A 26,963-nucleotide genomic window follows, 5' to 3' on the forward strand; every position below is an offset into this window, starting at 1 on the left:
TTTTTCAAACTTCTGTTTCTATGTTCAACGCAATAAATGACGAGGCTGGTGAGAAATGTTCAAATTTTGATGACATTTCAAGAGGTTGAGATTTAGCGTAGGAGTGTTTTCTAAGTACCTGGTTCGAGCCGGACGGTTTGTTGGACGGCGCGGCCGTTGACTCGGGTGTCCTCGGCGAAGGGGGTGAGGGTGACGATGCCGTTGCGGTTCTCGAGGATGCAGTAACTCCCCAGGTCCCCGGCCCCGCCCCCACCCCCGCCCGCCTCCCTCGGGATCGCCACGTCCACCCCGCTTCCGCTCCCCACGCTCACGCAACCCGCTGCAACAAAATCAAAAATCAAAAAAATAAAACTAACTATCACAATAAACAGAAGGAATTCAATTTCGAATCACAGACTAAACACGCCGGACGAAGGAACGTAACTCTATCAGTGGCGTAGATAAGGGGGGAAGGGTCCAGACCCCCTGGACCCTCCCCCCCCCCCCCCACAACTGATTTTAGAATAAAGCCACTGAGTACAAAACTAGAAAATACTTTCTTCTTTTTTATCTGCTGGCGTAAATGTAAGAGTTGAATTTTGAAAGGGACAACAGTATTTATTAATGAGTTAAGACGAGCTTACGTCTATTTTGGAGCTTCTGACTGGTCAGCGGTGCAGTTTCAGCACATCGACGGATGCATTTCGACGCAAAAATAACGAGAAAATTCTGTCGCAGCGAGTCCACTGTGCAAGCACCTGCACAGGTGCGCTTTGCTTATCTCATCATGAGCTGCGAAGATTGATATAGATGCATGTATTGCGCACTCTACTGACCTGCGCTGAGTGACGGGATCAGGATCAATCACACTGCGTCCTAAAATACCCGGTAAAAACTGGATCACGGATTATTTATCCAACCAACATAACTGTCACTTTCATTGGCGTACACTTTTTTAACCCATTGGAGAAACCTATGATCGACTGAAATAATATTCAAACAAAAGTGCATGTAAGAGGATACACATTGGTGTAACCTGTAAACTCAGTGACTCGCACGCATGGGGTTGAATGGAGATGTTGCATGTGTGAGGAATTTGCGATTCGACTGCTGATTCCTAGGTAAAAGTTCGCGAGAAACACAATGGTGCCACTGGTTTTCTCTGAAATTAACTCCCAAGCTCAAAAAAAGCTCTCAAGTTAAGGCCAAAATGGAGGGGATATCCCACCCTACCCTGAGAGTCCACGTCTACATCAAGACAAACTCTCCATGCAAAGATGGGGAGCAAATACATTAGCAGGGTTGCCGTGCGTGTTTTCAGTTTTGGAGCCCCCAAATAAAGTGGCAGCCCTGTCAATGTATTTGCTCCCTATCTTTGCATGGAGAGTTTGTCTTGATGTAGACGTGGACTCTCAGGGTAGGGTGGGATATCCCTCCATTTTGGCCTCAACTTGAGAGCTTTTTCTGAGCTTGGGAGTTTATTTCAGAGAAAACCAGTGGCACCATCGTGTTTCTCGCGAACTTTTACATAAGAATCAACAGTCAAATCGCAAATTCCTCACACATGCAACATCTCTACTGCATGTAAGAGGATAGGTGCACATTGGTGTAACCTGTGAACTCAGGACTCGCACGCATGGGGTTGAATTCGTCGCTTGGCTGACATAAGGCCGTAACTACACATTGCGATGAGCCCGAAAAAACATTGAATTGTACGGAGGACAGGGTTCATTGCAGAGTGCAGTTACGCCCTTATGTCAGGAGGGCGACGAATTGAGGTGTCACTATGAAAGGAACCTGGGGATCAGCTTTGCTTGGGAGCACTATCTAAGTTCAAACAACTGCTATCAACTAGAGTCTATCAACTGGCGTCTATCGACTGGCCGTAATCTATGATCGATACAACTTCAGCTCCCCGCGATTGCTTGGCGGCGGCCTCATAAATCTATTCGCCCTACGTCGCACAGTGGATCGAGTCAATAGGAGAGGTCGGACAAAATTTGGAAACTTTAAACGCTTATAACTTTGTTTACATAGAGTTTTGAAGTTCCATGAGTGGTTTCATTGGTTTTCTCGTGACGTTTTCTTCCGGAAGCACCCCTTGAAGTTCAAAATGTGACGAAATAAACATCAAAGTTTGCAGTTTTAGTCAAAAATTTCATGTCCGACCTCTCTAATTGACTCGATCCACTGTGCGTCGCGTCGTGTTTCGGATACATGGGTAATCGAAACACGTCGCGTTGTCTAACAATCGGCCTCGTCAGAAGGATGAGGCCCCCAGGGGACTGTCACGACGGAGTGGTCTTCGGTAAAGTACCCTCATAGGGCGAGTGCGGATACTTCGGGGATCTGAACTGCCGTGCTAATGGAGATGTTGCATTTTTGAGGAATTTGCGATTTGACTGTTGATTCTTATTTAAAAGTTTGCGAGAAACACGATGGTGCCACTGGTTTTCTCTGAAATCATCTCCCAAGCTCAAAAAAAGCTCTAAAAAAAATTGAGGCCAAAATAAAGGGGATATTCCACGCTATCCTGCGAGTCCACCTCTACATCGAGACAAACTCTCCATGGAAAGAAAGGGAGCAAATACATTGACAGGGCTGCCACTTCATCTGGGGACACTCTCTCTCTCGCGGGAAACACGATGGTGCCACTGGTTTTCTCTGAAATCAACTCCCAAGCTCAAAAAAAAGCTCGCAAGTTGAGGCCAAAATGGAGGGGATATCTCAGGCTATCCTGAGAGTCCACCTCTACATCAAGACAAACTCTCCATGCAAAGATAGGGAGCAACTTTATTTGGGGACTCAAAAACTGAGAACACGGCAGCCCTGTCAATGTATTTGCTCCCTATCTTTGCATGGAGAGTTTGTCTTGATGTAGAGGTGGACTCTCAGGATAGCGTGGGACATCCCCTCTATTTTGGCATCAACTTGAGAGCTTTTTTTGAGCTTGGGAGTTGATTTCAGAGAAAACCAGTGGCAACATTGTGTCTCTCGCAAACTTTTACAAAAGAATCAACAGTCAAATCGCAAATTCCTCACACATGCAACATCTCCATTCGCGTTAACCAGGTTCCCTGTTGGCTTGAATTGAGAATATAATTTTCACGATTTAAATTATAGTCGAACTCAGAGGTAGGGTTTCACAACTTTCAGTCGACTGTAAACCAAAACCATAGAGTACATAGAGTCGTAATGTAAATGGGAGAGCTGGCGCCATGTTCTGCTCGACGAATTCCGAGCCCGGTGTGCGCCGAGTTCGGGTCGCTTTTTCGATACATTTTCGATCCAAAATGGCGTTGTGGAATACGTGGTAGTTCCTATCTCCGTTGTTGTTGTTGTTGTCATCGGATGGCCGGGTACCCGTGTATCACAAACAATCGATTATGTATCGAAAAAGTGACCCGGCGCACGGTGGATCGAGTCAATGGTACAGGTCGGTCATGGGCGATTCGGGCGAATCGCATTTTTTAAGGGTCAAAAGTGTTCCTCAAGAGTTATATTTTAAGGATCTGACATTGATTTGGAACGAAACATGTTCATTTTTGTGACCGCAGGCATCAAAGAGGGGCTTTGCGTAACTTTTTATTTTAGCGAAAAATCGTCCGAGTCTTTCTATTCCATTTAACTTGCTTCTGTTTAAATTAATGCTAGTTTCATTGACATATTCTTATTCTTCAGAGTCTGGAGAACACATTGCACTAGTAATTTTTTGTATTCGGCCCATTTTTTCAATGATTATGTTTGCGCTAATGTGCTCATCTCTAAAAGCGAAAAAAAAAAGTTTAGGTAAACTTTTAACTACCCATCCGCCACCATCCGCCAGAAAAATTTGTATAGGCATGTTCGTAGGAGTCCTGAGAATACGATCCCGCAAAATTTGGGTGCCACTTTGCGCCACTTTGGCCGTGACGTCACTTTTTCTGTTGCGTTCCGAGATTGTGCGCGAGCCTTATCTCGAAAATCAAGCGACCGGTGAGCTGCCGCGGCACTTAGCTTGCTTCTGTTTAAATTAATGCTAGTTTCATTGACATATTCTGATTTTCCAGAGTCTGGAGAACACATTGCACTAGTAATTTTTTGTATTCGGCCCATTTTTTCAATGATTATGTTTGCGCTAATGTGCTCATCTCTAAAAGCGAAAAAAAAAAGTTTAGGTAAACTTTCAACTACCCATCCTCCACCATCCGCCAGAAAAATTTGTATAGGCATGTTCGTAGGAGTCCTGAGAATACGATCCCGCAAAATTTGGGTGCCACTTTGCGCCACTTTGGCCGTGACATCACTTTTTCTGTTGCATTCCGAGATTGCGCGCGAGCTTTATCTCGAAAATCAAGCGACCAGTGAACTCTCGTAACTGCTAAATGACCCAGGTAGGTATGATTCCTGTTCATCAGAAACTGAAAAACAAGTTTCACCATCAAGACGTGCTCTTTGGCCCGTTTTTCGTATTTTCATTATTTCCTAAACTACATATCTATAGGAGAACTAAAAAAAAAATCGGGCATATTTTCACTCGGACATCCCTTTATATTCCTTATAGAAAGCTTTTTTGGGACGTATGCGTAGATAGCTAGCTTGAGGAAACTTTTAGCAAGTAACGACCCCCCCCCCCCTTTACTTGCCTGGCCCCTGACTATGATGCCATTTTATCTGTTGGCCTCCGCGATCGCGCGCGACCGGTCACTGGTGAACTCTGATAACTGATGCTTCTTTCAAATACGTACATATTTTTCAATTTTTCACCTATTTCGATGTAAACAAAGTGCAGTTAGTGCGAAACTAATTACACTGCGAGTACGTTTTAACGTTACAAGTCCGGGAAATTTTGGAATTTTTGCGGTTTTTTGCGTTGCTTGTTTTTTAAGTTTGATGCGGTTTGAGAGCGGAAGACGAGGATGAGAGTGATGGGGAACTGAATATGAAGAAGAAGAATAAGGAGAAGCAGATGACAGATGACTGTTACATGTTTAAATTTTTTTTTCTTTTCTTTTTTTTCTAGCCATCTAGTGTTTTTCCTACTCTAAGTCCCTGTTCCGTCATCTGAATGTAAATATGAATTTAAAGTAAAAGTGATCTTGAATATTTTCAAAGAATTCATAAATGTATTTCATTTGTTTTCTCACCGATCTTTATGCATAAGAATGATATCTTATGACAAAGTTTCGAAATTAACTTTGCAGTGAAGGGAATGATTTATCTGATGCAGCAGCTCATAACTGGGGAGGTATTTTTGCGTATTTGTGACACTTATTAGTAAGTTTTCATAATTTTATTCATGATTTATCCTCTTCCATCATGAAAAATTAAAAACTCCGTCCTACGAAGTAAAACACAGACGCCTAAACTTTGCACCTGTATAGTTTTCCCGACAAAATGCACAAATACGGGTCTTCAGGTACGTTGTTCACCGAAAATAACATCAAAAATGAATTCTACGCGAAAAATTACATGAAATATGTGGTACATAATCGATCAAATGACCAGGAATATTCGTTATCCTCGTAACATTGGAAGCGCAACGCTCCATGACCGACCTCTCCCATTGACTCGATCCACCGTGCGGCGTCACACAGGAATCTCGGAATTCGGGACATGGAAAATGCTTAAAAGTGGCGCCAGCTCTCCCAATTACATGACGACTCTATGTACTCTATGACCAAAACCAACTAGATTTAGGCCCTGCCGGTAGCTATTCTCCGAGCAACAGCTGTTCTCATTCGGCTACGACGAGCGACCAGCGTAGCCGCGGGGAGGTGCGAGGATCTTGATTCGTGACTCGCGGTGACAAGTGGTCCTTGAAGCGGATCGCCGATTTCGTCGCCGACTGCGACCGATCAGTGATCAATGATCATCGGTCGATCTACGAGCCGAACGCGTCAACTCAACAGCCAAGTGGCGCTGTGCTGGCCCGTTTCCGCCCATCCGTGAGTCCGTGACCCATTAACCCAGAGTCATGTCCTGATCAACGTCAACTGTCATCATGTCCTGCTGGTGGCCCATCGGGAATTAGGCAGGAGCCGGGAGCTTCGCTTTCGGCGAAAACCACGTAACTCGGTTTGCGACGTCGCGGACTTCCTGTCATATTTTATTTTTTACACGGAAAACTGCTCGACGGCCATTCTTTAAAACTGCCGTGATTTCTCTTCTCTGTGCGAAGAAAATTCTACAAAAACTTCAAGGAATGATGTCAATTTGTTCTCCTTAAAAAAGATGATACAGAGGCGGAGATTTTCAAATGCCGCAAACGAGATACGTGATTCTTTCGAAAAGAGTTTTCTTTTCGAAACTTACGAGTTTTTTCTAAACTTTTTAAGATCACTGGTATCGCTAGGAAAAGCAATAGGTGATTTGATTGGGGTTAAGACTGACCTTCAGGCAGGGGGTATAGTTTGCAGGGGGGGTTGAGCGAGACCAAATGGGGCGACATCTCCACAGAGCCGACCCCCACTCCGACTCCGGACATCTGAAAAAAAAAAAAAACAAACGAACAAATCAAAACATACTCATCATCGACCAACTATTCAAAATAAGACAACGATAGACAAAACATCGTGGAGACACCGCAATAAAGCTGTTGTTTACACGGTCTATATTTAGTGTAGAACCAGTGGCGTAACGGGCGCCCCCGCAGACCCTGCTATGCAGGGGGGCCCAGGCGCCAAGGGGGCCCTCGGCCGCCGGAATTTTTTTTTTCTCTCTCTATCTTTGATGCTTAGCTTAGGTTTCAAACTTTGGGCATTTACTTACTGAGATGGGGCTTCTTCCTCCGATTTTTATTGTTAGCTCGGGGTTTTTCATACTTCTTTCGGACTGTTCCGAACTTTTTAGTTGCTGGAGGGCCCCTGCCTTCCAATGTCCACTCAGTGATTACTAAATTGTTTTTCTTTTTTTGTCACTTTTCGTACTTCGGGCTTTGGGAGATCCAATAATCCTTGGGCCTGGGCTGGGCCCCCGCCACCCTTAAGATCCTTGATCCTTTAGGAGTCCCATATAATCGGGTACGGGATCTGGGACGGTGAGGGGTGAGGCAGTCCAAGTCCGTGATTTGGGATGCCTCGGGCCAAAAAATGGGAAGGGGTGAGAGGGAGGGATAATATTGGAATTTTATCGACATGGGGGGGGCCTAGAAAAAATTTTGCGGGGGGGGCCCAGCGGAAGTCCGTTACGCCACTGTGTAGAACAGAGGAAAGCGTTGCAACTTAGTGGCTGAACTCCGGACTTATATTTGAAGGGCTTGGAGCACAAGGCGTATAAGAGTAGTTTTTGCCATTTTGAGAACTACGTGTTCGAAGTTTCGAAATTACATGGAACTTTATGGCGGAAAGAAAGTTTAAAAAGTTTGGGAGCGAATTTTTCACAGAAAAAACGACTTAATCGGCCCGAAACACTGACAAAGAAACAACATAAAACGGGACTAAGGCCGCAAATAATAAAAAGAAACACATTGAGGCTCATAGTGTCCTTCTTTTAATTTTCCTGTTTTGCCGGTTGAAAATGCGGGTGTGATCTCGCAAGGCTTAGCAGCCGTCTGATAGCCAACGGTAGGTCTTATCAAAGACTCAATAATTTGTACATATTATGTATTAAGATCGTGCGTGTATATTTATATTTGCGGTTGTGCCTCCCGGTGACTGTTTTGGTGGTGGGAATTCAAGGCTCCGTCGAAGGTGGCGCATCCGGCGTCCGGTGCACGTTGAGGCAAGCACGCGCAGCTCATGAACATCCGTGCTTACTGATGAAGGCAAGTCAGGAGCGTGAAGGAAACCGTCTCATCGAATATGCTCCGCCACCGGCTCGTCTATACTGCCGTGCTAAGGGAAAACGCCGTATGAACCTTCAGGCGTTGTCAAATTTCCTTTGGTAAAACGCGAATAACCTTGTAAACTTACCTCCCAATTTTTCAGATAATTTTGTTCGCAATTTCACCTAAAAATTTTGAAAATTTAAAGGAGAAAGATTCGTCGTATTTATCCTCAAAAATAAGCATTTTATAGAAGAAAATTTGGCAACTCTCGAATGTTCATACGGCGTTCTTCCTTAGCACGGCAGTACACTCGTTGTTGGATCTTGTAGGTACACGGAAGAAAGCTCCGCTCGGAACGACCGGATGGAGTTGTTGCATGCAACGAAGTCTTCTACTTGGGGATGTTGGAGTAATATTTTACGGGAAACACAAAGGTGCCTTTAGTTTAATCCGCAAAATCATGACTTTCACAGGATTGCCACAGAATTTAAAAAAGAATTTCCCTGACATAATTAGGTAAAATTCCCTGAAAAATGAAGCTATGCCAGACGGTTAAAAATACATAACTTGAAATTGTTTTTAGGCGAACTTAATTTTCGAAACGCCGAGCTCATTTCAGAAAGCGATTAAAGACGACTGTACGGCAAAAATGGCATAATTAGAAATAGTTTCCAGGCAAAATGTGTTGTTCTAAACGTCAAATTCATTCTAAAAAGCTAAAATAGGCAATTTTCCCCCGACATTTTCGTCATTTTCCCTGACATTTCCAGGTTTTCCCTTACTTTTTAAAATTCCCTCCGGTTTCCCCGGTGTTCCCTAACTGTGGCAACTGTGCTGTTACTTTAGTGTCCTTTTAAATTTTGAATGAGACGAACTAAACAGTAAAACGCCTAATTTGAGTCGAATATTGCAAATCCAACCTCTCCCATAGGCTCATTGGACGCATTTCTGCCAAACGGAACTATGCGCATCATCACGTGAGCCTTATGCATATATTCTTATGGGGCTTCCAGGACTTTATGTCCACCTACCTTTCGTCCGTTAAATAAATGTCCACTGCTATTTATGTCCACTAAACGTTGAGTCCAGTCTTTATTAAGTCCACATGATTTAATGTCCAACCATGAATATGTCCAAAATTGTCCAAATTGTGGACATGTTATGTCCACATTTTTTTCTTCTCATTTAAATGACAGGAACCACCTCAAAAATAAATGCATACTAATACTACCTTCATTCTTAAAAACATTTCACTCATGAATCAAGTCATGAAAGAGAACAGACTCTGAGAGCAGATAAAAGCATAGTTAGTTAGTTAGTATAATTTTAAGACATTCAGCGTCTCAGGCTATAAACGTCTTTACAAATAATTTTGGAAATGGGAGTATAAACGAAAATTTAGACTTTTTTTATGTTCATGTGTATACTGTACGGATATGATAAGATGAAAACCAAAGCGGGAGCCTTGGAAACGCTCCAATGCCAAATTAAACATTCTTCAGTAACAGATGCAGTCAAAATTGAAATTCCTCTTTAACTAGTTATTTCGTGCGCCTTCAATCTTGGAGGATACTGTGCAACGCCTCTGACGCGAAATAGTTGCTTAAAGCGTTGCGGCGCGGCAGTCAATTAGCGTGACACGCGCATAGGCGCCTACAAACCTAACGGGATACTTCACGCGTTGCGCAATGCGTGAAGTATCCCGTTGGGTTTGTAGGCGCCAGTGCGCGTTCTGCGCTGCTAACACGCCGGCCGCTCCGCTCTGTGTTAGGCTCTAATATTTAAACTCGTGGAGTCAGCGTTTTTCAACTGATAATTTTGAAATGTTTGCATTCTCTGCATTGATTATTCCCTTTTAAACTGATGAAAAAGAAATATGTACTACTGGAAAATATAATGTGTTTTTTGTAAATACAATAGTGGTTCCGTGTCAAATTTAATGATTTCCAAATAATTCAAATTTATTATTTTATGTTTTGGGCTTTTACTGTGCTGCAGCGTGGTGTAAGCTAGCGCAACCAAACGCTCAAAATTGGACGTATTTGACTCAAGGAGGTCGATGTGCAAATAAGTTAAAAACAAAAAATTGCGTGCTTTTAAGTTTTTTTCCTCTTTTATTAATTTTTGTATAGTTTCTTTCATCATAACTACGGCTCATTGAAATTCATATCGATGCCATTGCTTGGAAAAGGTTTTACAAATATTTACCACGTTTTAAAAATGTAAATGTTTTTAAGATGAAGTAATCAATTTCATTAAAAAAAAAAGAATGTACATTTAAGGCATGTTTTATATCGGAAATTTCAAGGATAGAAATGAAACCAAGTATTTACCAAAGACAATTTGAAAAGATGAATCAAAAGATGAAATTAACATTTCATTTAAAATATGAGTTACGATAACAACACCTCATTCTCTCTTAATTTTCTCATTTCCATATTGTCAATATAATTTTACACACGGACTAAAATATGACGCTTGAATTTGATTTTAGTGGACTTTACATTTGTGGACTTTACTTAGTTGACGTTTAAGTAATGGACTTAACAATAGTGTGGGCTTTAGAACTGTGGACGTAAAAATTGTGGACGAAAAGTCTGTGGACGTAAAAAAAGTGGACATGAAGTCCGTGTTCCCTTATGGGTCTCAAGGCTTACGTCTTAATGCACATAGTTCCGTTCAGCAGAAATACGTCCCATTCTCTTGTGGGCTGGCGAGAGAAGTTCAAAAAATGGAAGCGACGAGCCTCGCCATTTGGTCCTCTTGATATTCGAGGAGGCGGCGTTCGGTCCTTAAGCTCGCATCGGGGCGAGCTTCAATACGTTCGATAAGAAAAGAATCGGCCCACGGAGATTCGGGGGGGGGGGGGGGGGGGCGTGGGACTTGACGAAACGGTCGGCGGAGAAAAAGACGGGCGACAGCATTGCCGTGCTAAGGAAAAACGCCGTAGGAACCTTCGGCAGTTGACGAATTTCCTTTCGATTAAATAAAAATTTTCAGGAAAACTTGTATATATTTTCAGGGCTGCCGAAGAATTTGGAAAATTAAATTCCCTGACACACTTCGGTGAAATTCTCTGACAACTGAACAAATGCCAGATTGTTAAAAAGAAATACAGTAAAAGCTCGCTAAGTCGAACTACGGTTAATACGAAATACTGATTAGGTCGAATAATTTTTTGATCTCTAGACCTCTAGCCTCGTCCATAAGTTAAGTGGAGAATCGGTTAAGACAACTAGCCGCGTAAGTCGAATTTTTCCCGGTCCCTACACAATTCGACTTAGCGAGCTTTCACTGTAGTTATAAATAGTTTTCCGGCAAAAGTTTGTACGTAGTTGGAAAAGTCAAACCCACTCGAGAAAGCAAACAAAGGTGGCCTCACGATTTTTCTCTGATATTTTCGTCAATTTCCCTGACTTTTTAAAATTCCCTGACATTTCCCTATATTCCCTGACGGTGGCAATCCTATATTTTCCGTTCGATTTTTCGGCGAATTTTCTTCGTGATAGGAACTCGATTAAAGAGAAAATATTCATGAGTCTCCGCAGATATAACAATTTCATTGGAGGAAATTTGGCGACCCTCGGATGTATAAACGGCGTTCTTCCTCAGCTTGGCTGAGCACTCATCGGGCCCTTTCAAGAAGACCGGCACCTGCCCACATCCTCAGCGGCCGGCCGTTGTTCGAGTGAAGAGTGCACTGATGGGAGAATGGGCGACGCCGAGCTACGAGCATGGGAGGACGCCACGGAAACATTTTGCAAGCCGAGGCATCGTTAAATCGGCGGGTTGCGCGAAAAAGGGGACAAAATATTATCGGAGCCCCCCCCCCCCCCCCAGCAGGCGTGAGTTTGTAGGAAACCGGAAAATAAAATAAAAACATATGGAGAAAAAAAACCTAGGTTATACTGTCCCTTTATACTGAGAGTAAAGACAATGCATGCGAACCCATTTCTGATTGGTTCCCGTCTTTTAGGCCTTCACAGTGTCACAAACGGGAATAAAGATCACATTTTCACCAATTGCAGAGATTATAGACTGGAAAGGACCGTGGAATCGGGGGTATACGGCAAGGAACCAAGGGAGTGAGAGATGGAAATTCGGGAATGGGTTGATCAAAGATTACAAAAAAGTCCGATTTGTGTAATCTTTATTCCCGTTTGTGACATCCATTAGCCGCGTTGTCTCAACTCTCTCTATAAAGGGACTCTAGGTTATACGAACCGGTTAAGTGGGTGCTTTTCAATGTACCACTAGACAAGGTGCGAAGATAAGCATTCTGATACATATTTCTTAATCCGAATTTTTATGTAGAACACGACTCGCGCGACGAAAATTACTGAAATTATCTCCTAACCAAGATACTTAATGTTTCTTAACACGTGAATTTAAACCTCTCGCTTTTAAAAACACATTGGTCTACGTGAGTCAAATCGCACACTAAACGTTACCGTGACAGTCTCTGCGATACGAAAATATGACAACCTCAATCTTGATGCTTTGACTAAACCATGGCAAATTGTTACGCTTTGAACAGTAAAGGGTGGGAAAGGAACAATGCTCGATTGAGAAGCCTGTCAAAACCGTTGGAGGGTGTGATTTGACTCACGGAGAGTATCCCAGTAACATGAAACGCAAGACGGTTGGTTACGCATAATTGAAAATAAAATTTCTTGTTCAAAATCTCAAATCCACTCTAGCAAGCAAATGAAGGTGATCTAACAAATTTTCCCTGACATTTCCCGTTTTTCCCTAACTTATTAAAATTCACTTCTGACATAACAGGTTTTCCCTGACTGTGGCAACTCTGATTTATAATATGATCCAACTTCCATTTGATCTATGCTAAAAATACTTATTAATTTCTTGTCCAGGAGTTGATTCCTGACCTTTCTGTTGTTAGAACAGCTTCCTTCGTAATATTTTGAAGAGAGAACATATGGCGCTCTCTCCTAGTCTAGATTCTGTCTAGTCGCCCAGCTCCCGTTCGATCTTTCCCGATGTCTCAATTCACTGTGCGGCGGCGACTTAGAACTGGACCTATTTCTATCAAACGGAACTATGTGCTTTATGACGTGAGCCCTGTTATGCACATATTCTTATGAGTCTCAGGGCTCATGTCTTAATTCACATAGATCCGTTTGATAGAAATACGTCGAACTGGTCGGGTCGCGCGAATGCAAAATGAAGTGGATTCCTTCTCTTGATGACAGATGATTATTATGTCATCGAATGTGACGACTTGATGGGCGCTCCGTCGCCGTTTCCGACGCAAATCCAGATTAATGCGCTTGGCAATAGGACGGACAAGACGACCAGCGGACGCACAGTGGGTCGGGTCAATCAGAGAGGTCGGCCATGAAATGTTTGACTAAAACCGCGAATTTTTATGTTTAATTCGTCACATGGTAAATTTTAAGGCGAGCATTTGGCAGAAAATTTTACGAGAAAACCCATGGAACCACTTTTAAAACCTTAAAGTTTTGTATAAACGGAGTTATGAGCTTTTAAAGTTTCCAAATTGTGTCCGACCTCCCCAATTGACTCGATCCGTTGTGCGACGGGCGGCAGGGAGAGTAGTAAGCATGATTTCCCTGAGCCTTCAACCGCGAATGGATATGTGCAAATGGTGGCTCACCTTGATATGAACTATATTTTGTAAAGAGGAACTAGTATTTCTGGCTCATCCATAAAGGCATCTATCTGCACATGGAAACTAAACGGCACATACATTGCTTCTATGTATAATTTGCTGGAATGATTAGTTCCTTGTCGCAAAATGTAGTCCAAATGTAGTTCACTGTCCTCTCTCGGACACTAGAATTTTTGGCGGCTACACCAATTCTTAATTTCACTTTTTTGTATGATTTTATAAATGCGTTCAAGTAATTTGTAAAATTGTTCGGTAGATGTACTCTCAGTATTTTACACGAGGAGCATGGCCAATGGAGCATTAAGGCATTTCCGATTGGTTCAACCATCTTCAACTTCATGGAGCTACTAAGAACCAAGGAAAAATTGAGGACCTCTCCGGTAAATAGACATATAAGACAACCAATTCTGCCAAGATTGTACACATTTTTACAGCATTTGCAGCAAATTAAATTAATCGACAGTCGACTTACTTCCCCAAAATAGTGAGGGCCGATTTAAGGAATGTTCAGGGAAAAATTCATGGCAGAGCTTTCGAGTAGGTCATTCGTAATTGAAGAACTAAGTTACGCACTATCTTTAGCAGCATTGGAATCCCCATACGCCCTTTTACCGAAGAAATCCACAATTTTGGAGACTTTTATTTGGCTTTTTGCTCCAAAAATTGCCCATCAACCATCATTAGAAGAGAGCATAAATCGTTCAATTATAAACTAAAGTTTTACCTCACCTAATTACCCTGCTTTGAATGTTAGTGTAGTGCGGTATCTCTAGAATTTACTGTCGCTTAAAAAAATCACTCCATTACAATCCAGAAAGTCCTGACGAATGGATGTGCGGATGAGCTGAACCTCCTGACCTACTGGTTTTTCGTGAAGAGCATTATCAGGCATGTTTCCATGCGGGCGGTGGTGTGGTGTCGCGAATTCCGACGACTGTTTTTACGAGTGTTCAAACGAATGTCTTTACAGTTAAAATCACATTAGTTCTGGCTTCAACGTATGGCATGGTTTCCATTACAAGCCATTACCTACACCATTCATTTGACCTTCAGGGTCATTTATGACGCCCAAGTACTCCTTGTCTATAATACGCTCGCTAGGAGCTACAAATTGAAAATCACACGCTTACACGCCGTGGATCGGCTAGCGGGTTAGAACCAGTTTACAACTGATTCATTCTAAACGCTCCTACAGATGAATAGCGCTGAGGAAACGAGTCATGTCTACAATGGACTTTTTTCTTTAAAAAGAGCCAATCTGGTAGTGGTGAGAAATTTTGGTTTTTGGTCGGAAGCAGAGCTGAATTGATAATTTTTTTTTACCTGGTGCAACAGTGATTTAAGCGCCCCGTAAGGGAGGTTTGATGTAAGCCTTAAATCTAAAGAGGGGCTAAGAGCGGACCCATACGAAAAATTTAGAGTATATTAAATAGCATTTTACGTAGATTCAGTGCTTTCCGTCCCGTTGTTAACTAAAATTGAAATGGAAAATTGAAGACACAAATTCACAAGTTCTATCGTTTCTTTTGTTCGGCAGTAATTCTTCCTACATGCTTCAATTTCAATTTAATCAGTTGATCAATGATCACAATTGATGTGATTGATTGATTGAACGATCACATTTGATCAACTATAAAATAATCGTCACTTCCATAGTTCTATAACATTGTATATTCAATGGGCTTTCTACCAACTGATTTATTAGAATAAACTCTTTCAGGCCAACAAATAAAAATGAAACGAGAGCTACTCACCCTACTTTAAAATTCGTAAGTTACACAAGCGGACACTTACAAGATTGCGATTTTGCCGGCTTGAGCGATAAAATAGTGCCTATAAATTTCTCCAAAAAACGGGGTTTTCTTTAGGTTCCACTGGAACGAGAAAACGCATGATGCCAGAAACAAGGAGAGAAAGACACGACACCAAAGACGACATCCACCAACAGGTTCACGGAGTCGTTTATCGATTCAATCAAAAGCTTATGAAGCGATAAGTATGTGTGTTATTCGGACAGGCAACTATTCGAGCTCCGCAGTAGCTGTGTGTTGCCTATGCAGCAAAATTGAAGGCGAACTCGAGAGGACGATACCTACTATCAGGTTCACAACGTCTTTTGCCGATTCAATCAATGCTCATGGAGCGAGAATAGGAGCAGCCTTTTCGATCCTTTGTTTAAAACCCTCAAATATACCCAAATAACACCATCAGTACTATATATAGAATGAAATTGTGAATCAACCACTGTACTAATTGCGAGGGGCGTTGGTTCATTTGAAAGGTGTTGTTCTCAATGCTTCGGGAAAACTATAAATTATTTTCTGGGGTTCGTCCCCGATTTTTAAATCCCTAAAAACTCATAAATTGGATGAGGGGAAGTGGGGGTTTTTTGTTTTTTGTTTTTCGGAAAAGTTTTGTTGCTACGCATCTTACTTTACTGTTTGCTGTCTTTTTATCAGCTGTTTTCATTCAACAATCATCATTAAGTGAGGTTACTTCCAACACTCAACTGCCATCAACTTACATTTTTCTTTTCCCGCGTTTTTTTTTTTTTTTTTTTTTTTTTTTACGGTTTTTCATGATTGGTTCCATCTTTTTCCTATTGCCAATTTTTCCTCATTAAGTCAATAACCTCCAAGTTTTTTTTCTCATTTCCGATCAGAACTTTTCACGCTGTTTCTTTTCAATGTGTATAAATATGTTTATTATTAATTTCCATTTTCATTTCATCCTTTTTCTTCTGATTTATTTTTTTTAATTTAAAAATTGAACTTTTCAGTTATGATTTTGTTAAAATAATAATAATTTTTACTAATTTTAATTTTAAATTTAACAGTTGTTATGAGTGAAATTTTCAATGACCGAGGCGGTCGTCCTCCAAAACGTGGTCGCGTTTTCCAGAATTCTTCGCATGTTCGTTTAGTGAAGCAAGAACTTAACTCTGTTATTAGTATAGAAAATCAAAGTTTCATTTCTTCATTTCGGAAGTATAAAATTGATGATCAGAACTTTGATGAAAATTTTGTTACCAAATTTTCAGTCGGTTCAATGAATATAATTTGTCATCATTGTGATGCTCGCCATTTTCAGGGTGAAATGTCCAATGGTCATTTTAATAACTGCTGCCAAAATGGCTTAATTTCTTTACCGAGTATTCGGACAAATACCGATTTGAAATCATTATTTTTATATTCTCCAAATTTCATAAAGCATATCAGAAATTATAATAGTGCTGTTGCTTTTGCCTCTTTCTCTGCAAATCGGATTGATATTCCGGGTGATGGACCTTATTGCTTTAAAGTTCAAGGATCCATAAAAAGCAGGACAAAAATGGCAAAAGAAGACTCAACATTTTAATCGAAAAAAAAGCAAAGTATTTAAAAAATAAAAAAAAGATCTTCTTTAAAATTAGTTTGAAAACAAATGTAAAACCTAAAAAATAATTTTGTATGAAGATTAAAACAAAATTTTAGTTTAAAGTTTACTAAATAAAATTACAATTTTTGAAAACATTTGTTATATTTATTCTCTCAAAAAAATAATTAGACCCGATTCAAAGACAAAACAGAAAATTAAATGAAAATAAATAAAAAAAAAAAAAAACATGTGAAAGTGAAAAGTGTACAGGAAAAATAAGGGGCTGCGAAGCAGCCCCATAAGCCCCTAGTCCTTAATATAGGGATAAGAATTTTCGCTTTGCTTTAAAATATTTCTTTATTGCCAAATGTTTATACGGTGAAGCGGAAGATTTAGCATGAGTCTTGTTTCATTTTTTTTTTTCCTTTTCTTCTTTTCCCTCTACCCCCTTATTAATATTGACATATTTGTTCTAGCCGTTATATGAATTCACAAATAAAAATATACTATTATTATCCTTCCTTCTTTTAACAGCTCCCATACAAGGTTGCAGTGTCCTGACAGGGCAGGAAACCTAAAATAAAATAAAATAAAAAAAAAACCAAGCAGGATTGCTCAATTTCCTTATGTCAGCTTAGTCTATCAATTTCAATCAACAGCCCGCTCGGCTCGGAAAAGAATTCCTCGTAGAGCCACCGTGAATTTCTGGCGCTCCTGCGTCTACTAAATGGACAGAGTTCAATAGAAAGGAACCAAGCCACATCAGCTGTTGCCAAGTCTAACTGGGCAATTAAATTGTTTACGTAAGAACGTTTGTTCGGATTTCTTTGAAAATTTTAAGGAATTCGCTTCATACCATGGAGAATTTTCACTGAAATTTGCACGAAAATCCGCACAACCGTTTTCATGTAAAAAATGAAATTGCCCGATTAAATTTGGCAATAGCTGATGTGGCTTGGTTCCTTTCTGTTTAACGTGGTCCAAATATACAATACGGAAGAAAATGTCTGTTTTTTTCCCCCCTCATTTTTCTCTCTGGCTATGGTCCCCTCGTCAAATCCTGGACGGAGGGAGGGGGTGCGCGGGGGTGGGGGGGGGGCTCATCGTTTGGATTCTGTAAACATAACGCGAGGGTTATTTTAACGAAGGGGACCAGAGCCGGAGACTCCGGGGTCGACGCCCGTGCCGCGAGTCTCCTCGTGATTTTGATTAATTTCGCCATTGTGTCTACGAATATCCCCCTCTCAAATCAGCGCACTGAAAAACAAATCTCGGTGCATTTACTAAGAAAAGGGTAAAATTACCGAGAATTCAGGGTTCTATTTGATCCCAGTTTTTTCTTGGTAAAATTACCATTTATGGAATTGGTAATTTTACCGAGAAATCTCGGTAAAATTATTGACTTTCTCGGTAATTTTAATGGACCCCGGTAAAAACCCCAATATTTCTTATCGACTATCGAATACCTATTCTATCGAATTACCGAGATAAAATGGCAAAGTTACCGGGAATTGATTACCAATAAAAGTGGTATTCTTACCTGAAAAAAAACAGTAAAAATACCGGTTTATAGGTAAGCTTACCAATCTGTCTCGGTAAAATTACCAATAATTGGTAAAAAAAGTGAGATGGTAAAGGTACCAACGGACCTTGGTAAAAACGCCGAGAATTTTTTTTCAGTGCGAGCCGATTATTGAAATTGATAGACAAAGCTATGGACAACACTGGAAAAAAAACACGTTGGATCTAGAGTCCAGACTCTTAAAAACATCGTCAAGAAAAAGTACTCTTGATCCAACCAGAATCTATCTTAAATCGAGAACCAAGCCTCTTAATTTAAGCGGATTTCGCTTTGATTCAAGCAAAAATCCGATTGAATCAAGAGTCATTTTTCTTGTCAATGTTTTCAAGAGTCTGGACTATAGATCCAATTTGTTTTTTTTTTCCAGTGAAAGAAGATATTGGTGGAATGGAGCGATCTTATTGCTTGAAATGCGTGGTTCCTATAAAATAAGGGATGGACTAACTACAGGATCTCTCGTGGGTTGCCGTGAGTTAGTCTGTTACCGACCTCTTTTGTCCATTACGACCACTCGCTTCCACCAATACTGCCGTGCTAAGGAAAAACGCCGTATGAGCCTTCAGGCGTTGCCAAATTTTCTTTTGTTCGGATATTTTGGTGCGCAATTTCACCTAAATTTCCTGAAAATTCCAAGGAAAAACATCCATAACTTTCCTCAAAAATAAACGTTTTAACGAAGGAAATTTGGCAACTCTCGAATGTTCATACGGCGTTTTTCCTTAGCACGACAGAATAGGATCTCTCCTTATCCCTCTTGTCTTCTTTGTTTCCAGCTTTTTCTATCAATTTCAATAATCGGCCTGCAGGGTGTCTTTCCGGACTTCAGGAGACAAATCCCCGCGCTTTTCCGATTTTCTTCGGCTTTGTCTCCACGGGCCGTTTCACGGATTTTTCCCGAGGGAAAAATCCCACTTACGAAGTTGGGAAAAATATTGAGTTAATCAATATTTTTCCCAGTACCAAGTGGACTGCATTTTGCAATTTGGACCTATAAATTCTGGCTCATCTGAAAAAACACTCATGTGCATAGGGAAACTAATGGTTTATACGTTGTTTTTAAACCGGGCCGGAATTTATAGGTCCAAATTGCAAAATGCAGTCCAAGTATGGTCCTTGTACCCCTAGGACCCACTGAGAGAGGAAGAAGAAGTGGAAACGATTTGTGCGATATTTTGTTGATTACTCCATTGTTCATGTTTGTTCAGTTAAAATAATGTGTCTAATGGTCAGTTGACTGCAATTGTTTTTTTAATCCCTGTTAAATACTTGACTTTATCTAATTTTTCTTCCCGCGCAAACTAGTCGCAAGACCGTATGAGCCTCGTCCTGTGGAGACGGTTACTGGGAAAAATCCCAAACGCTTCATTCCTGCGATTCGAACTTGGGACAAATCCCATAAAAACGTCCCGTGGAGACAAGGCCTTCATCCCCTGCGGACCAATTATTGAAATTCATTGAAAAAGCGACAGACAAAGAAGACGGAGAGAAAATGTAGCGATCCTATTGATGGAGGCGGGTGTTGCAGAGGAAAAAGGTGGCAAGTACACTTAAATAAAAACTCCGGCAGTGGAAGCCATGGATTTATACGTACTATATAAACATACCGTCCGCGTTCCGGGCTCAGAGGCCGAAAATTCCGGGCGTAGCATCCGGATCAATCGAAGCTACGGCTCTAGCACTTGGAACCTACAGCCTATGAGCCCGGAACGGACGGTATGTTTATATAGTCCACAACTTTTTATTTCAGTGTAATGGACTAACGAACGGCAACCCACGAGGGACCCTATATAGAGTTCAAATTTTCGTGTTTGATGTCAATCTGTGATACTTTGTGTTACTTTGTTTAGTTGTGTCAGGTCAACTTACAAGACTTGGTTGCTCAACGATGGGTATGAGTTGAATCGATCCAAGAAACAAAAACTGATTTCTTAAAAAAATTTCAGTCTTGAGGTCCAGATGTCACAAACCGTTGAGGATTAAACAGTTTGTGATGTATTTCGCAAAGGTCCAGTTACACGATCAAATTGAGCCATCAAATTGGGCCTCTCATTGGTCGCATCCTAACCTCAGGTCTTTTTCCACCAATCAGAGCTTCGGTTTGATGGCTCAATTTGATCGTGTAACTGAACCTTTAACCTTTGATCGACTTATTTCCGAGCTCCATTCCTCATTCCTCTTCTATTCTGTTTGTTCCTTCCGATCTACTTACAGTAAGTAAGAACTTATCTGTACAGTACTTATCTGTAAGTTCTACTTACAATTAGTTAGTAATCTGTGCAGCCGATGAAAGTGTAATTTTGATGACGGTTCATGACACCACGGAGGCCTAAAATACGAGAGCCAATCAGCGATGGATGCCAAAAGTTTTAACTCTTAATGTCAGTCTCTCATTACGATACGTAGAGACTACATATATATCTGTCGAGGGCAATTAGTCAGATCTTGCATTTTATCACAGGCCTAGGCCGGTATTCAAATTTTGACAATTTACGGAATTCTGTACATTTATGACGAAGAGTTCACGGATTTTCAAAATTTTTGGAAGAATAACTCTTCAAATCCGCAAACTTTCCTTTTCCCTTCCTTTTTATGCCGTTAATACATTTAAATGTTAAAATTTTACAAATTCTATGTTATACGACGTGCTGAAAATTTCATGATAAATGCGCATTCAGGGTCCTAGAACCGGTTTATAATACTATTGTACGCTGCATATTTTTACAGACACTTCTCTCTTACAGGAGCAACGAATTATTTTGTCTAAAATTAGGGTAAAAAATCAAAATTTCAATCTAAGTAAGAGTATTTGACTATTTGCCTAGGCATTTGACTAAATGCCTGTTTGGACTATTTGCCTTCGACATATCCGAGGCGCGGCACGGTGCTTTGCATCTCGGGTGTTACATGAGAGCCTATGCATTTCGAGGGAGCAAGGGCAAGGGCATATCGATTTCAGTGGCGTGGCGTGATTTGCGATATATCGATTGATCTTCCATTTCAACCTGTGGAAAAGGATCGATAGACAGGGTGTTCGCGGCGAACACCTTAAAATCGATTCTTTACCATTTCTTCAAATGGGAAAAACTCGATAATCGATCATTCACGCCTCGCCACAGATCTGTTTCATTTTCGGGGGCGGACGATGGCGGGGCGTTCACACGGGTTTAGCGAGCCGCGGCGCGGCTGGCGCACAGTGGATCGAGTCAATAGGAGAGGTTAGAGTCCCTTTATACTGAGAGTCAAGACAATGCGAATCCATTTCCGATTGGTAAACCGGATTTTAGGCCTTCACAGCGTCACAAACGGGAATAAAGATTACATTTTCACCAATTGCAAAGACTATAATCTGGAATGGACCAGGGAATTACGGGTTCGGCAAGGATCAAACGGAATGAGAGAAGGAACGGAGAAAGGAATTTGAGAATGGGCCGATCAAAGATTACGAAAAACGTTCAATTTCTGTAATCTTTATTCCCGTTTGTGACTCCATGAGGGGGTGTTGTCTTGACTCTCAGTATAAAGGGGCTCTAGGAGAGGTCGGACAAAATTTGGAAACTTTAAACGCTTATAGCTCCGTTTATACAAAACTTCGAGGTTCTGAAAGCGGTTCCATTGGTTTCTTCGTGAAATTTTCTTCTGGAAGCACCCTTTAAAGTTTAAAATGTGAGGAAATAAACATCGAAATTTGCAATTTTAGGAAAAAAATTTCATGTCTGACCTCTCTAATTGACTCGATCCACCGTGCGGCGCGCCGGAATGTGAAGGTGTCGGATGGGTGGATTTCATTGCCAACCGGAGTCATTAGCCGCGCTGGCATACTACCGTGCTGAGGAAAAACACCGTATGAACATTCGAGAGTTGCCAAATTGCCTTCATTAAAATGTTTATTATTAAGGAAATTTATGAACGTTTCCCCTGAAATGTTCAAGAGCTTTGGGCGAAATGACGAGCAAAATTATCTGAAAATAGGAAGAAAAATATTCATACCTAAGTTCACCGGGAAAGTCGTGTTTTATCATAGGAAATTTGGCAACGCCTGAAGGTTCATACGGCGTTTTCCCTTAGCACGGCAGCATACCTGTCCACCAGACGGCCGTGCTAAGGATAAACACCGTAAGAGCTTTCAAACGTTGCCAAATTTCAAAATTTCCTGTCGGAAAATATTCATTTATGAAGAAGGTTTTCTTTTTAAAATTTCAGACTGTTTACATTAAATTATAGACGAAATCCTATGCGAAATCGGAGGAGAAACACACGCCAATTTTCCTGAAAATTCATTATTTGTCGAAGGAAATTTGGCAAAGCCTGATGGCTCACACGGCGTTCTTTGAAGAGCCAGGCACTCGGATCTCCACGAAACCACGTGCCTCCATTGTTTCAAAATTTGATTAATTTGTTTTTTCGATGAGAAGCACGCCAAATTTAAAGCTTGTAATTTCTACAGAATTTTATGTTAACAGGGAAGAAAAATCAAAGAAGTTTTCAAGAAATTACATTGACTGGTTTTCCGAATATAAAAATAAAATATGACAGGAAATCCGCAACGTCGCAAACAGAGATACGTGGTTTCGCACTTTGACCCTCGGTAAATTTGGACTGCATTTTGCAATTCGTAGCTATAACTTTTGGCTCATCTGAAAAAACACTTTTGAGCATTGGGAAACCAATGGCACATTCGTTGTTTTTAAACCGGGCCAGAATTTATAGTTCCTAATTGCAAAATGCAGTCCATTATCTACTTATGCCTCCCTTGAGATCCCAAATATTAAGAGGTACTGTTCAGTATATAGCTAAATAAAATTTGAGGTGTTTTCTATGACAACTAACGTCGAAGGAATAAGAATTATTCATTTTAGATTTTGTATTTTTTACCAATAAAGAGGGAGTTTCTTAATGCTGGCAAAGACCTCCCGTTATACGCTGCGTAACCAAGGCTAATGCCCCTGTAGAACGTTACCTATGTAATTCATGAAGACTCCCTTTCGGAAGTTAACGCTCAGATTCGCCTTATGATCACACGTGCCCTGCAATGGACCACTAGACAAGGTACGAATTTAAGCGATCTGATACATGTTTCTTAACCAGAATTTCACGTAGAAAACGATTCACACAACGAAAATTACGGAAACCAACTCCTAACGAAGATATCAACGTTTTTATTTCACATTGGTTACGAGGAATTTGAACTGCCCGCTCACAAGAAACTCAAAACTCTACGTGAGTCAAATCGCCCACTACAACGGTTTCAGCAAGCTTCTCAATCGAGCAATGTTCATTTCCCATATATGTTGTTCAAACTATTAGCAATTTGCTTTAACTGAGCCAAAGCGTCAAGATTGAGGTTGCCAGATTTTTATATCGCAGAGACTGTCATGATAACGTTTAGCGCGCGATGTGAATCACGTAGAGCATTGAGTTTTCATGAGCGGGTGGTTTGAATTCACGCATTAAGAATCATTAAATATCTTCGTAAGGAGTTAATTTCGGTAATTTTCGTTGTGTGCATCGTGTTTTACGTAAAATTTTGGTTAAGAGACATGTATCAGAATGCTGAAATTCGTACCTTATCTAGTGGTCTATTGGACATACTTATGCGAAAAGGAACAATGTGCAAGTGAAAAGATGGGGTGCGCCCGTGGTGAGCTGGATAAGAAACGATGTTACAGTAGATATAGTTCCTTTTGAGAAAATGGGAAAGGGGGATTTTACATCAAATCAAAAAGAACTGAGCGCTAACTCGTGAGCCGTGGACATGTGACAAGAGCGTTGAGAACAAGGCTCATGAGTTAAAGCCGAGCGAGAACGACAATGAAGATGGCTTCGTTGCCGCTGACGTCACTGGCGCATTCAAATCCCCATTCATTCTTACGGTCCTCCCTCAACTAACGAGTACACCCCATCTTTCGACTTGCACATCATAGTTCCATTTAGCATAAATACGTCCAATTAATCCTGATGTAATTCGAGAAAACTCTCCTAGCAAGTAAAGTACACTTCCCGACATTCATCAGTCATCATGAGGCGATTTTTTTTTTATTTACTCCTCAAGAGGGTGGTCATCAATCATCATTAGGCGAAAAGTATCATTGACCTCCGTATTTGACGATTGCCTCACCCAATTAGATTTCATCGCTTAGATTGTAAGTGCGGGCCTCAAATAAAGTATATTTCCTCTAGAAGTCAAATCAGCCCTCGAAAAAAAACTTATTAAGTAACAAAATAAAGGTAGCTTTTAATAATGGTTAATAGGATTCTACAAAATTTTCGTTCTACTCCGATGCGCGGAGCTGTAAACATGTTTAGAAATATTCAGGACTCGGAAAGAGTATTCCATCGTGAACAGTGTCCGAAACACACAGGCGCCAACGCGCCAAATGCGCCTAAAAAATCGGCCATGGCGCCTAGAAAATGAAGGCTCTGCGCCAAAGTGGCCCCTAAAAATTGCCCCTTAAAAATCTGGATTTTCATAGGAAATCACATAAAGAAAGAAAAACAAATCTATTTGAATTGAAAAATTCAGAATTGTTTAGTTATGTTGCGAAAACATCTAGCGTCTAACTTTTCACTAAATGCGCCTTAATGTATAAGCAAAAAGTCAATTTGGCCCCTAAAAAATCTTCAATGGCGCCTAACAATCGGGCTTGATGCGCCACATGGCTCCTAAAACTCGAAGGTGAGTTTCGAACACTGATCGTGGAGGACCCTGAACTCACGTCTATTCGATGCGAGTAGATTTTGCTTTCAAAAGAAATAGAAAGTGGAAATAGGAACACCGGTTTCTTATTTATGAACATTTGAAAACATTTTAATGTTTCCATTATGTTGCGTTCCACTTAAAATATCGAAGGAACAATAGTTATGGTGCTTTACTGTTTACTCCATTTTGGTCCACCGCCACTGGACAGTGTCCAGGCTGTGCTTTGGCTGGGTTTATTGAAGTAAGATTCCTCGTATGAAAACGTCAGCACGCTTTTCCGTTCAGCTTACGAGGCATCTAGGTTGTCCCGTGGGCCGAATGGGTTGGCCGCGCGTTGGTCATTCCGAGGACTGCTAGCGGTGGCGAGACGTGAATGATCGATTATCGATACTTTCTCATTTGAATCTACGGTAAAGAATCGATTATTCGGGTGTTTGTTGCGAACACGCTGTATATCGATCCATTTCCATAGGTTTAAACGGCAGAACAATCGATACATCGCAAAACACGCCACGCCGCACTGACTGCTAGACACTCACAGTCCGCCACTTCCGTTTTCAAAAAAATGAGTCCGCAAGCGTTTTCGCACGAATTCGCCGAGCCGCACTGCCATGCTAAGTAAAACCGCCTTGAGAGCCTTCGGGAGTCGTCGAATTTCTTTTGATAGAGATCAAATTTTCTGGGAAACTTCGTGGATAATTGCCTTCCGAATTTTTAACGGAATTTTATTCGTAATTTAGTCTGACGTTTCTGACAATTCCGACGAAATATTTGGCATGACGTTCTTCAAAAATAAATACTTCATCAGAGTGAATTTGGCAACAACTGGATGTTCATAGCACGTTTTTCCGCAGCACACAAGCGCATGGAGCAGACAGCTAATAATGCAGCGCAGATATCAGCTTCCCACCGCACTAGAAAACGCGAGTGCAACACTGAAAATGACGTATCCTAACTTTCCCCTCCATCCACGTGTTTTATTTTTTTAAGTAATGAGTGATGACTAGTGAATAAACTGCCATGCTAAGGAAAAACACCATTTAAATATTCGGGAGTTGCCAAATTTCCTTCACTAAAATGTTTATTTTTAAGGAAATTTGTGAGCATTTTCCCCTGAAATTTTCAGGAACTTTCGGTGAAATTCAGAACATAATTATCTGAAAAATTGGATGTAAAATATTCATAAGTTTACCGGGAAATTCGTGTTTTATCCAAGGAAATTTGGCAACGCCTGAAGGTTCATACATAGCGTTTTTCCTTAGCACGGCAATAGTACAGGTCATCCATCATCAGGCCACGTTATTTCTTTTCGTGTTAGGAAGGGAACCCTGATCAGAGTGACAAGTTTTCTTGGATTTCAATATTCCCTGGCTTTTCAAGCGTTTCGAATAAAAGATTCCTAGAATTTTCAATTTTTTGCCTCCTTTTTTAATGGATGGTAAGCATGACTTCTTATTGAAATGCTTTTCAAGAGTTTTAAGCTTGAAATATGTTGGAATTGAAAAAATTAAATATTTTGGCTGGAGGGAAAAAATTCAAGATTCTGCAGAAAAAACCCTTCACTTTTTAGGGAGGGGCAAAATTCGTTGGCTTTTCAAGAATTTATCACTCTGCCAGAGCTAGGTAAAGTACCTACAGAATTGGACAAAAATAAAATCAAGAGGCCCTTCTTCTGCAGGATAATTTTGTTTCATTAATATTACGGTTCAGCATAATAGAACGACACTTTAATGATAAAAACATACGCTCCGGTGGTGACCTTAGGGAAACTCGCCCATAAGAAAACAAGGAAAAGCCCAATAATACCCATCAAATAAAACCATTGACCTTGCGAGTAATTTAAAATTGAACGATCAAAAGTAGATTATTATAATTCTTGGCCATTATGAAACCATTCCTATGGACTTATTCAATTCATAAAATTTAAAACCCGTCATAAAGAAAAATC

The 26,963-nt window shown here is 40.8% G+C and overlaps 1 protein-coding gene across 2 annotated transcripts in view; it reads right to left on the reverse strand.

Moving 5' to 3' along the window:
• The window catches only part of LOC109038128 (uncharacterized), a 103,696-nt gene that overhangs the window by 22,095 nt on the left and 54,638 nt on the right, over nucleotides 1-26,963 (reverse strand). For both annotated transcript variants that reach the window (XM_072302511.1, XM_072302510.1), the window contains exons 2-3: nucleotides 6,352-6,445; nucleotides 119-319 (exon numbers count right to left, since the gene is read on the reverse strand). In XM_072302511.1, coding sequence (XP_072158612.1) covers nucleotides 119-319; nucleotides 6,352-6,445 — 295 coding nt within the window. The remainder of the gene's footprint in view (nucleotides 1-118; nucleotides 320-6,351; nucleotides 6,446-26,963) is intronic.

The sequence above is a fragment of the Bemisia tabaci genome, chromosome 7, assembly GCF_918797505.1.
Source record: "Bemisia tabaci chromosome 7, PGI_BMITA_v3".
Taxonomy (NCBI): Eukaryota; Metazoa; Arthropoda; class Insecta; order Hemiptera; family Aleyrodidae; genus Bemisia; species Bemisia tabaci.